Source organism: Salmo trutta, chromosome 33, assembly GCF_901001165.1.
Source record: "Salmo trutta chromosome 33, fSalTru1.1, whole genome shotgun sequence".
Classification (NCBI taxonomy): Eukaryota; Metazoa; Chordata; class Actinopteri; order Salmoniformes; family Salmonidae; genus Salmo; species Salmo trutta.
In genome coordinates, this window is record NC_042989.1 from 37604699 (window position 1) to 37618374 (window position 13676).

Below are 13676 nucleotides of genomic sequence, written 5' to 3' on the forward strand. Positions count from 1 at the left end.
AGGTGTAGAAATAAGCAGATATAAAGCATTCACATCCACTCCTGCATTCAATTGGACTCAATGGAATGTTTCAACAGAAGTGTGTTATGCCTCTGTCATGTAGATCAAGCGATCATATCCGCTCTATCGGTGGCATTTCTATCCGCAAGATTCAGTGCTTTGCTTCCTCCCAAGTTCCATCACGGCAGAGGTTTCATTTGTGGTTCCGCTCTATAGGATGGTCTTCCTGTCCCCCCCCTCCCCCCCGGCTCTGTTCCACACGTGACGAAGGGACCTATTAGGCCTGTCACAGGAACATCGAGCCTTTCCCTCTGGCTTCCTGAGTAATGATGCTGACTTCCTGCTCGCTGCAACCGCCACCACCGCCACAGAGCAATCAATTCCCAGATTCAAATGACCCCTGCCCCTCCCTCCACCACAATGCACCACAGCCCCATCCACCAGGACCTCGAAGGAAGGACCAGAGGAACGTCCATTTGCACGGGTCGGCTGAGATTACAGTGAATGTGGCTAACGCTTGGTGTGGTCACGGGTCGGCTGATATTACAGTTAATGTGGCTAACGCTTGGTGTGGTCACTGGTCGGCTGAGATTACAGTGAATGTGGCCAACGCTTGGTGTGGTCACGAGTCGGCTGATATTACAGTTAATGTGGCTAACGCTTGGTGTGGTCACGAGTCGGCTGATATTACAGTTAATGTGGCCAACGCTTGGTGTGGTCACGGGTCGGCTGATATTACAGTGAATTTAACTAACACCATGGTGTGGTCTCCAATCTCGCCAACATGACAAGGAGCTTCACTGTGGCTTCGTCAGAACACTGGCGAGACATGAGAATGTTATCTTTCTCGGCTTCTAGGTTCAGCCAATCAAATAATACTGAGATTATTGACCATCTAAAAAAAACGCTCTACAAGTTTTGTCTACTTGAACATCAGTCCACCAAAACCCTCCCCCACCACAACAGGCACATACCCACTAACACACACATGCACACGCACACACCCCAACACACACACCAACACACACACAGCTACTGGGGGGTGATCAGTCATGTATGTGTCTTGTGGTAATGCATGAGAGCGTTAGTCTCTGTGTAATTAAATGCCTGATTAGCTGAAGCAGGGAGACAAAATGGCTGCTCACTAACTCACATACTGATGTCTCCTCTTGGATTCCCTGGCTTTACATTGTCATTTAACAAGAATATATGCACATACAGTAGTTACATGATATCTGATCTTATACACGCACATTCATTCAGTCTCCTCTTTTTGTAAAATGTTGGAGAGTCTAGAACCAGAGAGTCTAGAACCAGGTATCAGTGTTGGAGATATTCCACCTCCAGAGAGTCTAGAACTAGGAATCAGTCTTGGAGATATTCCACCTCCAGAGAGTCTAGAACCAGGTATCAGTGTTGAAGATATTCCACCTCCAGAGAGTCTAGAACCAGGAATCAGTGTTGGAGATATTCCACCTCCAGAGAGTCTAGAACCAGGTGTCAGTGTTGAAGATATTCCACCTCCAGAGAGTCTAGAACCAGGTGTCAGTGTTGAAGATATTCCACCTCCAGAGAGTCTAGAACCAGGTGTCAGTGTTGGAGATATTCCACCTCCAGAGAGTCTAGAACCAGGTATCAGTGTTGAAGATATTTCACCTCCAGAGAGTCTAGAACCAGGTGTCAGTGTTGAAGATATTCCACTTCCAGAGAGTCTAGAACCAGGTGTCAGTGTTGGAGAGATTCCACCTCCAGAGAGTCTAGAACCAGGTGTCAGTGTTGGAGATATTCCACCTCCAGAGAGTCTCGAACCAGGTGTCAGTATTGAAGATATTTCACCTCCAGAGAGTCTAGAACCAGGTGTCAGAGCTCCTTGGAAACAGCAGTTGTGGAGTGACTTCAGAGGTGATCTGATTGGCTACATTAGTGTTAATCCAAGTGTTCCCATTGGTCAGTCAAGGGCAGTCTTCCACGCTCTGATTGTGTAGAGAAGTGTGTAATTGCAGACCGCAATTAGGGGTGCTTTCTGATGTCACGTTACACCCATTGGTGCTCTCTATTGGTCCATGACAGTTTCTTTCACGTCGGGGACAACAGTTGCTGACAAATGTAGCATTGTAGCTAAGCCTAACCCTAACCCTTTTCCTAACCTTAACCTCAGTCTCCTAACCTGCCACGTTCATTATCCTAACCTGCTATGTGAACAAATCCTCTGTGTCGAGCAACCCTCAGTCTCATAACACTGGAACTGACCAATGGCAGGTATCAATGGGCGTTTCCTGATATCTGGGAACACCCACATAAAGAAACGCCCTGAATTGTAGTCTGCAATTACACCATATTCAGTGTGTAAAAGGCATGCTGTAAGCAGAGACAGAGTCACCCAACCGAGCTATGATGATAAGATTTCTCTCTTGCTCTCTCTCTCTGTCACGTTCCACCTCTTCTCCAATCCCTCGTGTTCCCTGGGATTACCTGGGGAGGCTAATTATCTGTGGGGGTAGTGTTGTCAGGGGCTACAGAGAGGTCAGTGAGGATAACAACACTGTACAGTGGCTAGCCGTGACCAGAGACGAGTGTATCTGTCTACAAACATAGTGAGTTGTTTCGCCACAACCCAGGGATTTTACAAATGTTTACACATCAATAAGCAAGCCACCACGGCCATGAATTCCCTTACCCTTACCCATGCTCCAGACCACTCCCTTCTCCCTGGACCCACTCCAGGTAGAGAATGACCGTAACTACAGGTCTAGGATCAGAGTATTCGCAATATTAACCCAACTCACCATTTAGGGAATGAACCAATATCTGACCCTGTTTCAGTGGTTTAGGGCAACCTCTTGGGATGAATGGACTGTCATCACTGTTTCTACCCAACTTACATTTAAACGTTCCGCTTGCATGTTACTAAATGTCCCATAATGCTTTTCACCTTATCCACTGCTTCACAACACTTGTTTACTTCATCTACAGTCCTCCTTCACTCTCATCGTGTTTCTCTCTGTCTATCACCTCTCTCTCTCTCTCTCTCTCGCTCTATCACCACTGGCTGGTTTCCAATACAAAAGTAGGTTTAAATAAGAACAGGTATTTTCAACATAGTGTGCTCCCTTCCCTAGGCCCTAGCAGAAGGTGTGCCCAATACGGGAGGTTATTTTGTATTGGAATCCAGCCTTTATGTGTTCTTCATTGTATATCTGTCACAATTTTTCTCTCTCACTGCACTGGCTGTGAGTGTGTCAGTGTGGCTCCATAAGGCATTGCATTATGGTTGTGTTTGATAGGCTGTAACTTAGACCTCAATCATCACAAGAGCCAATCCGATTCATTTCACTGCTCTCATTTCCTTTGTCGTTACCAGAACAACTGGATTTGTTTGAAGATGGCATGAACAAGGTTCATCAAGACTTGAAGGAGGCCGAGAAATATATAGATATTTTTAAATTGAACCTTTATTTAACTAGGCAAGTCAGTTAAGAACAAATTCTTATTTACAATGACAGCCTAGGAACAGTGTCAGAATGACAGATTTTTACCTTGTCAACTCAGGGATTCAATCCAGCAACCTTTCGGTTACTGGCCCAACGCTCTAACCACTAGGCTACCTGACTAGGCAATGCTTTGGCCAATTATGTCCATGTGTTGCCAAGTAGGTACCGTGGTGACAAGTCCTGGAATCTATCCTGTGTTGGGTTGGTAGTTCTGTCCAATGTCTCTGTCTCTTTTGTCACAGTCTCTTTTTGTCTCTTCTCCTTTGTTCTCCCTCTCTCTCCTACTCCCCCGTTCTCTGTCACGTGCCCTCGTTCTCTGTGGGGATAAATGACTTGTGTTGACAATCAGAGCAACTGGAGCGGATCGAGGAGGGGATGGACCAGATCAATAAGGACATGAAGGATGCAGAAAAGAATTTGAACAATCTAGGGTCTCTCTGTGGTCTTTGTTCGTGTCCCTGTAACAAGTAGGTGCAGCCTGCCTGCCTACCTGCCTGCCTGCCGCCTGTCTGCTTGTCTACCTGTCTGTTTGTCTGCCTGCCTGTCCACTTGCCTGCTTTAATGCCTAAAGTAGAGTGCATGGTGACCAGTACAACACTATGGCCTGTCAACTTCACACCTTACCCAAGGCCTTCTATGCTGCTTCCTCCTGCACTTAGAGAGAGAGAGATGCATGCTGGGCTAATCCACTGTACCTTCTCCTTCAAATGATCACAGTCATACATGGCATACTTGCATCAGCATGTTACATAATGCTACAACATGACAACATGAGGCAGTAGGCCTACAGTACGATTTAGCGTGACCTGATTACTGCTGTTGTTTGTACATATGCACAAACATACTGCTTATGCATGGCAGACACACACACACACACACACACACACACACACACATGATGAAAAAAATGTGTTGATATTCGGTGAACAAAACACTTAAGTTAAATCTGTATTAACTGATTACATTTTTATTTAAAGTTTAGCAAAAGGTGGTCTAAGATATGCAAGTCAGGTACAAAGGCAAAAAGAAATTCAGAAGTTGTGTAGATGTATTTGAGCATTTTATCATTTCTGTTCTGCTGTAGATACAGAAAGAAAACAGGGTTTATATAGGTTTTATATAGGTTTTATATAGGGTTTTATATAGGGTTTTATATAGGGTTTATATAGGGTTTATATAGGGTTTTATATAGGGTTTATATAGGGTTTTATATAGGGTTTATATAGGGTTTTATATAGGGTTTATATAGGGTTTTATATAGGGTTTATATAGGGTTTTATATAGGGTTTATATAGGGTTTTATATAGGGTTTATATAGGGTTTATATAGGGTTTATATAGGGTTTATATAGGGTTTATATAGGGTTTATATAGGGTTTATATAGGGTTTATATAGGGTTTATATAGGGTTTTATATAGGGTTTATATAGGGTTTTATATAGGGTTTATATAGGGTTTTATATAGGGTTTATATAGGGTTTTATATAGGGTTTATATAGGGTTTTATATAGGGTTTATATAGGGTTTTATATAGGGTTTATATAGGGTTTTATATAGGGTTTATATAGGGTTTTATATAGGGTTTATATAGGGTTTTATATAGGGTTTATATAGGGTTTTATATAGGGTTTATATAGGGTTTTATATAGAGATTATATAGGGTTTATAAAGATTTTATATAGGGTTTATATAGGTTTTTTATAGGGTTTTATGAAGGGGTTATATAGATTTTATATAGGTTTTATGTAGGGTTTTATATAGGTTTTATATAGGTTTTAAATAGGGTTTCGAAGGACACAAGCAGGTGTTTGTAATCATGGCTGGCTGCTTCATGATTTCGTTAGTCGGTTTACAAACATCAATAGAACATATAAAAAAATCATGAATGGAAAACATACGACCATAGATTCAATTAGGCTACAACATACAGGCCTACAAACACAATATCAGTTACAATGGATAACATACGATCATAGATTCAATTAGGCTACAACATACAGGCCTACAAACACAATATCAGTTACAATGGATAACATACGATCATAGATTCAATTAGGCTACAACATACAGGCCTACAAACACAATATCAGTTACAATGGATAACATACGATCATAGATTCAATTAGGCTACAACATACAGGCCTACAAACACAATATCAGTTACAATGGATAGCATACGATCATAGATTCAATTAGGCTACAACATACAGGCCTACAAACACAATATCAGTTACAATGGATAACATACGATCATAGATTAAATTAGGCTACAACATACATGCCTACAAACACAATATCAGTTACAATGGATAGCATACGATCATAGATTCAATTAGGCTACAACATACAGGCCTACAAACACAATATCAGTTACAATGGATAACAAAAACACAATAATCACAGGAAATGGCTTCAGATCTAATTCCACAATGAGTCCGAAGGGAGCGAGAGTCTTTAAACTAGATATGTTTCAACACAGATCCCAAAATTGCTTGTACGTGATTTGAGGAAAAACTGTAATCAAACTAACAGTCAAAATGTCATGTTTTGAGATTTGTGCACCTAACTTTGAACTTTACATTTAAAGATTTCCTCTCAAGCAAAGTGTTCAAATAATGAATCCAGAATTCGTCCCTGAGATGATAGGTCTAGGTCTAGCCTTCCCTGTAGCTCAATTGGTAGAGCATGGTGTTTGCAACGCCAGGGGTTGTGGGTTCGATTCCCACGGGGGGCCAGCACAGGAAAATAATTCTATGAAATGTATGCATTCACTACTGTAAGTCGCTCTGGATAAGAGCGTCTGCTGAATGACTAAAATGTAGGACCGATGTTGTTGTGTGTGTTGAAATAGGAGGAACTGAATGTGTTTCAGGAAGCTAAGTTAATGTTATTTTGTGTGAAATTTGATTGTGTAGCTCACTAGTATCTAGAAGCCCACAAAAGTTGTATTTCAAAGCTATTATTCCATGCTGTAGTTAAAGATGTCTCTAAGGTTCAACCTAACTGGACTTTCTAGAATGGTGCTCTTCTTCTGTTCTTTACCATATCACCTTTTTCCTCCAGTAACCCAGAGGGTGTCTGTCCTCCTGTCTCACTGTCTGTCTGTTTGTCTGTCTACGCTGAGTATACCAAACATTAAGAACACCTTTCTAATATTGAGTTGCACCCCCTTTTGTCCTCAGAACAGCCTCAATACGTCGGGGGTATGGACTCTACAAGGTGTCGAAAGCGTTCCACAGGGATGCTGGCCCATGTTGACTCCAATGCTTCTCACAGTTGTGTCAAGTTGGCTGGATGTCCTTTGGGTGGTGGACCATTCTTGAAACACACAGGAAACTGTTGAGCATGGAAAAACCCAGCAGCGTTGCAGTTCTTGACACACTCAAACCGATGCAACAGGCACCTACTACCATACCCCGTTCAAAAGCACTTCAATCCTTTGTCTTGCCCATTCACCCTCTGAATGGCACACATACACAATCCACGTATCAATTGTCTCAAGGCTTAAAAATCCTTGTTTAATCTGTCTCCTCCCCTTCATCTACACTGATTGAAGTGTCTTTAACAAGTGACATCAATAAGGGATCATAGCTTTCACCTGGATTCACCTGGTCAGTCTATGTCATGGAAAGAGCAGGTGTTCTTAATGTTTTTTTTGCACTCAGTATAATTGTCCTTACTCATTACTGCGTGTCTGTCCTCCTGTCTCCCTGTCTCCCTGTCTCCCTGTCTGTCTGTCTGTCTGTCTGTCTGTCTGTCTGTCTGTCTGTCTGTCTGTCTGTCTGTCTGTCTGTCTGTCTGTCCATTGGCATCTCTGTCTGTCTGTCTGTCTGTCCTCCTGTCTCCCTGTCTGTCCATTGGCGTCTGTCTGTCTGTCTGTCTGTCTGTCTGTCTGTCTGTCTGTCTGTCTGTCTGTCTGTCTGTCTGTCTGTCTGTCTGTCTGTCTGTCTGTCTGTGTTGTCTCCTTTATGTCCTGTTAGTGTGTGTTTGTGTCTGTCTCTTCTATCTACACGTCTATAAAGGACCCCTTTCTATCATCCACATAGACAAGACAGTAAATACAACTGAAATGATCACTACTTGGATCAATTATTGATTGATAGATCTAACATATACTGTATAACATAACATATATACACTGCTCAAAAAAATAAAGGGAACACTTAAACAACACAATGTAACTCCAAGTCAATCACACTTCTGTGAAATCAAACTGTCCACTTAGGAAGCAACACTGATTGACAATAAATGTCACATGCTGTTGTGCAAATGGAATAGACAACAGGTGGAAATGATAGGCAATAAGCAAGACACCCCCAATAAAGGAGTGGTTCAAGCAGGTGGTGACCACAGACCACTTCTCAGTTCCTATGCTTCCTGGTTGATGTTTTGGTCACTTTTGAATGCTGGCGGTGCTTTCACTCTAGTGGTAGCATGAGACAGAGTCTACAACCCACACATGTGGCTCAGGTAGTGCAGCTCATCCAGGATGGCACATCAATGCGAGCTGTGGCAAGAAGGTTTGCTGTGTCTGTCAGCGTAGTGTCCAGAGCATGGAGGCGCTACCAGGAGACAGGCCAGTACATCAGGAGACGTGGAGGAGGCCGTAGGAGGGCAACAACCCAGCAGCAGGACCGCTACCTCCGCCTTTGTGCAAGGAGGAGCAGGAGGAGCACTGCCAGAGCCCTGCAAAATGACCTCCAGCAGGCCACAAATGTGCATGTGTCTGCTCAAACAGTCAGAAACAGACTCCATGAGGGTGGTATGAGGGCCCGACATCCACAGGTGGGGGTTGTGCTTACAGCCCAACACCATGCAGGACGTTTGGCATTTGCCAGAGAACACCAAGATTGGCAAATTCGCCACTGGTGCCCTGTGCTCTTCACAGATGAAAGCAGGTTCACACTGAGCACATGTGACAGACGTGACAGAGTCTGGAGACGCCGTGGAGAACGTTCTGCTGCCTGCAACATCCTCCAGCATGACCGGTTTGGCGGTGGGTCAGTCATGGTGTGGGGTGGCATTTCTTTGTGGGGCCGCACAGCCCTCCATGTGCTCGCCAGAGGTAGCCTGACTGCCATTAGGTACCGAGATGAGATCCTCAGACCCCTTGTGAGACCATATGCTGGTGCGGTTGGCCCTGGGTTCCTCCTAATGCAAGACAATGCTAGACCTCATGTGGCTGGAGTGTGTCAGCAGTTCCTGCAAGAGGAAGGCATTGATGCTATGGACTGGCCCGCCCGTTCCCCAGACCTGAATCCAATTGAGCACATCTGGGACATCATGTCTCGCTCCATCCACCAACGCCACGTTGCACCACAGACTGTCCAGGAGTTGGCGGATGCTTTAGTCCAGGTCTGGGAGGAGATCCCTCAGGAGACCATCCGCCACCTCATCAGGAGCATGCCCAGGCGTTGTAGGGAGGTCATACAGGCACGTGTAGGCCACACACACAACTGAGCCTCATTTTGCCTTGTTTTAAGGACATTACATCAAAGTTGGATCAGCCTGTAGTGTTTTTCTACTTTAATTTTGAGTGTGACTCCAAATCCAGACCTCCATGGGTTGATAAATTGGATTTCCATTTATTATTTTTGTTTGATTTTGTTGTCAGCACATTCAACTATGTAAAGAAAAAAGTATTTAATAAGATTATTTATTTCATTCAGATCTAGGATGTGTTGTTTAAGTGTTCCCTTTATTTTTTTGAGCAGTGTATATGAACCTTAGATAGATGGATAGGTATCTACCATTGGCATGCTGTGTTGGTGTGCTGCCTTGCTGTCACTGCACATTACTTGTGTCGTATAATGGATCTAACACACACACACACACACACACACGCACGCACGCACGCACGCACGCACGCACGCACACACACACACTGACTGTTATGTGTCCCTGCAGGATAAAGGGGGGAGGCCAGGCGTGGGGGACCAACCAGGATGGAGTGGTGAACAGTCAGCCAGGGGCCCGTGTGGTGGACGAACGTGAACAGATGGCCATCAGTGGGGGGTTCATCCGCAGGTGAGGAGTTGGTGTGTTTGTGGGTGCACGTGTGCATATGGACTCCCTCTCTCTGCCACGCCGAAATCTACCGACAGTTTTATGGACTATCTAATGTGCGTTTTCAGGGTAACGGACGACGCCCGGGAGAATGAGATGGATGAGAACCTGGAGCAGGTGGGCGGGATCATCGGTAACCTGCGTCACATGGCCCTGGACATGGGCAACGAGATCGACACCCAGAACCGGCAGATCGACAGGATCATGGACAAGGTGCTGTCCCCGATTATAACGATAACAATCAATACATTTTCAGTGTCAAAGATGGTCAGCCATGTGCTGAGTTGACAGTCTACTTGCACTTAGTCTTGATCTTGATTGATATTGCTTATATAATTTCACATCATCCCAACTCTCTCTCTGTCTCTCTCTCTCCTCAGGCTGATTCCAACAAGACCAGGATTGACGAAGCCAACCAGCGTGCCACAAAGATGTTGGGCTAAGCTGCAGCGACAACATGCTTTCAACAACCCCCCCCAAAACATGCTTTTATCATGGTACTTTCTCAGACCCCCCCTCCTTCTCTTCTTCCTGTTGTAAAATGTTGTTCTGTCGTCGTCTATCTTTGTCTTTTATTAAAATGATAGTCCTGGTTAATCATCTCATCTTCTACCCCCCATTCTGTCTCTATTCCTAAAGTTGTTCCTCTACTCCCCATTCTGTCTGTTCCTAAAGTTGTTCCTCTACTCCCCATTCTGTCTGTTCCTAAAGTTGTTCCTCTACCCCCCATTGTCTCTCTTCCTAGTTGTTCCTCTACCCCCCATTGTCTCTCTTCCTAGTTGTTCCTCTACCCCCCATTCTGTCTGTTCCTAAAGTTGTTCCTCTACTCCCCATTCTGTCTCTCTTCCTAGTTGTTCCTCTACTCCCCATTCTGTCTCTCTTCCTAGTTGTTCCTCTCCTCCCCATTATGTCTCTCTTCCTAAAGTATATAGTGCTTCTTTGATGGCTTTAACTCACCTGTGCAGTTCTGTTTCCGTCTTGCTCATCTTCTTTTATATAAACTGTATTTACATCATTACTCAGATACCACGACTACTATTGCTTTACATGAGCAGGACAATGCTCCACTACATTCTGTTTCTTCCATGTGTCAGTGGTGTGACAGTGTTGTCCATGTGAGACACTGGTGCTCTGTAGTTAATGTTGTTGTTTTGATGCTAAACGAAAGTAAAACAAACATACAAGTCAGAACTCCCTTATCCTAAAACATTGTCATCTTCCTCCAAGACACTCCCATTTGGACAATGTGCAACTGCGCTGGTAACATAACCAGTGAGGCACCTCATTTTTCAGCCAGGCTCACGCCTTCAATGCAACGTTACTTTGCATTATCATTGACCAAGATGAGCAGCAGTACACCAATGGTAATATCTAAAGTCAATACACACAGTCAGTGTACGTGAGCCCACATGTTCCATGTGGGGAATTGAACCCACAAACCTAGGGTTTAGCAGCACCATGCTCAAACCAACTATACCATATCAACTCATTGTCAGGGGCAGGGTATCTAAACCCCCCCGCCTCTCAGACAGACCTGGAGATGTGCGGAGATAGGAGAACAACAACGAGCAGAATGCTTTGATTACTTAACACAGGTGGGTTCCAATAGAGTAGCAGCCATTCGTGGTTGGCTCATCAACCTCTGGTTATGTCCGGCTCAACGGCACGGCGGTCTTACTCCCTTTGATGTACTGTAGCCCTGTGCGTGTCCCACAGCAGATAGAACAACGTCCTCTTCTAGAGAAAGTAACATGGCCCACCACAGCATGCCCAGCAGTGTGTAGGACACTCCCAGCCGAGAGGAGACCCTGCTTCCTGACACTCTGCAATAGTGCCACTCTTTTGTTCACACATTTCCAGACTTTGATCATCATTGTAAAATAATGTGAAAAAAAATGCCAATAAAAAAAACATGACTGTGGAACAAAAAAAAACCACATTATTTATTGAAAATGTAGATGGACTGTGTGGGAGTTGTATACATACTGCAAAACTAGACTGGAGAAACTAAAAGGACTGACATTCCACTCCACAGAATGGAAGGAGAGGACTGACATTACACTCCACAGAATGGAAGGAGAGGACTGACATTACACTCCACAGAATGGAAGGAGAGGACTGACATTACACTCCACAGAAAGGAAGGAGAGGACTGACATTACACTGCTGGATAACCTCTTTGGGCCCTGGGTTTAAGGTGGATTAGAGCTCATCACGTCACTAACACACACAGAGGTAATCCCTGAACCCTGCATCAATGAGACAGACCAATATAAACAAATTACAACACACTCATTTTAATTATGCAAATTGACTTAATGACCTTGTTTATAACCCCCAACATGTTTGAAACAGGGTTAGCTGACCTGTTTATAACCCCCAACATGTTTGAAACAGTTAGCTGACCAGTTTATAACCCCCAACATGTTTGAAACAGGGTTAGCTGACCTGTTTATAACCCCCAACATGTTTGAAACAGGGTTAGCTGACCTGTTTATAACCCCCAACATGTTTGAAACAGTGTTAGCTGACCAGTTTATAACCCCCAACATGTTTGAAACAGGGTTAGCTGACCTGTTTATAACCCCCAACATGTTTGAAACAGTGTTAGCTGACCAGTTTATAACCCCCAACATGTTTGAAACAGTTAGCTGACCAGTTTATGACCCCCAACATGTTTGAAACCGGGTTAGCTGACCAGTTTATAACCCCCAACATGTTTGAAACAGGGTTAGCTGACCAGTTTATAACCCCCAACATGTTTGAAACAGCTGACCAGTTTATAACCCCCAACATGTTTGAAACAGGGTTAGCTGACCTGTTTATAACCCCCAACATGTTTGAAACAGTTAGCTGACCTGTTTATAACCCCCAACATGTTTGATACAGGGTTAGCTGACCAGTTTATAACCCCCAACATGTTTGAAACAGGGTTAGCTGACCAGTTTATAACCCCCAACATGTTTGAAACAGGGTTAGCTGACCAGTTTATAACCCCCAACATGTTTGAAACAGGGTTAGCTGACCAGTTTATAACCCCCAACATGTTAACAGGGTTAGCTGACCAGTTTATAACCCCCAACATGTTTGAAACAGGGTTAGCTGACCAGTGCCTCAGCCTAACCTTAAGGGCAACCTTCACCCTGGAGCACATTCTACAGACCAAGGAAGGCAGAATCTTCAGAGATAAATGTGTTATTTGGATGGGTCAACAGTGCCATCTAGCTGCAAGAAGAAATAAAATGTGTCACATACACTGGATAGGTAAAGTGAAATGTGTTGTTTTACAGGGTCAGTTATAATTGTACAGCACCCATAGAGCAAATGAGTGTGAAGTGCCTTGCTCCAGGGCACATTTTTCACCTTGTCGGCTCAGGAATTTGAACCAGCGAATTTTAGCTACTGGCCCAACGCTCTAACCGCTAGGCTACCTGCTACTCTTACAGAGACTACTAGTTCTGGTATGAGATGTGTGGTTCTTCATCCTGCAACAAGGGAAGCTTGTCAGATGAGATGACAGCTTGGTTAGATATGTGGTTCTTTATCCTGCAACAAGGGACAAGGTTGTGGGATGAGATGACAGCTTGCACCAACTATATAGGGGAATGACAACAAAAAAGTTGAGTATCTGGAGCATCAGCATTTGTGGGTTCGATTACAGGCTCAAAATGACCAGAAATACTGGTCTAAAGAAGGCCAGTTTTTATTGCTTCTTTAAATCAGAACAGTTTTCAGCTGTGCTAACAATTGCAAAAGGGTTTTCTAATGATCAATTAGCCTTTTAAAATGATAAAACTGGTATTAGCTAACACAACGTGCCCTTGGAACACAGGACTGCTGATAATGGGCCAGTGTACACATACCATTAATAAAATCAGCCCTTTCCAGCTACAATAGTCATTTACAACAATGTCTACACTGTATTTCTGATCAATTTGATGTTATTTGAAATGGACAATTTCTTAAAAAAAAAAAAAAAAAAAAAAGGACATTTCTATGACCCATACACTGGATAGGTAAAGTGGAATGACAGCAGACTGGTAGCCAGGCTACAGAACATGTACAATTTAATCAAGTTCAAAATAGGTCAAAACAGATTTCAGTCCTTCAAAATGATAAT

The 13676-nt window shown here is 43.7% G+C and overlaps 1 protein-coding gene and 1 long non-coding RNA gene across 2 annotated transcripts in view; one reads left to right on the forward strand and one right to left on the reverse strand.

The window, feature by feature from the left end:
• Positions 1 to 11490, forward strand: part of LOC115172942 (synaptosomal-associated protein 25-B) — a 68764-nt gene extending 57274 nt beyond the window's left edge. Inside the window, exons 5-8 of the mRNA XM_029730833.1 lie at positions 3841 to 3958; positions 9398 to 9517; positions 9625 to 9769; positions 9937 to 11490. Of these exons, the coding sequence (XP_029586693.1) occupies positions 3841 to 3958; positions 9398 to 9517; positions 9625 to 9769; positions 9937 to 9999 (446 nt within the window). The 3' untranslated portion in view covers positions 10000 to 11490. The remainder of the gene's footprint in view (positions 1 to 3840; positions 3959 to 9397; positions 9518 to 9624; positions 9770 to 9936) is intronic.
• Positions 11491 to 11831: 341 nt separating this feature from the next.
• On the reverse strand, positions 11832 to 13219 carry LOC115172943 (uncharacterized). The gene is made up of 2 exons (XR_003871519.1): positions 12333 to 13219; positions 11832 to 12130 (listed from the first exon to the last, which is right to left on the reverse strand). It is a non-coding gene; the product is annotated as an uncharacterized LOC115172943 (long non-coding RNA).
• Between the last annotated feature and the right edge of the window lie 457 nt (positions 13220 to 13676).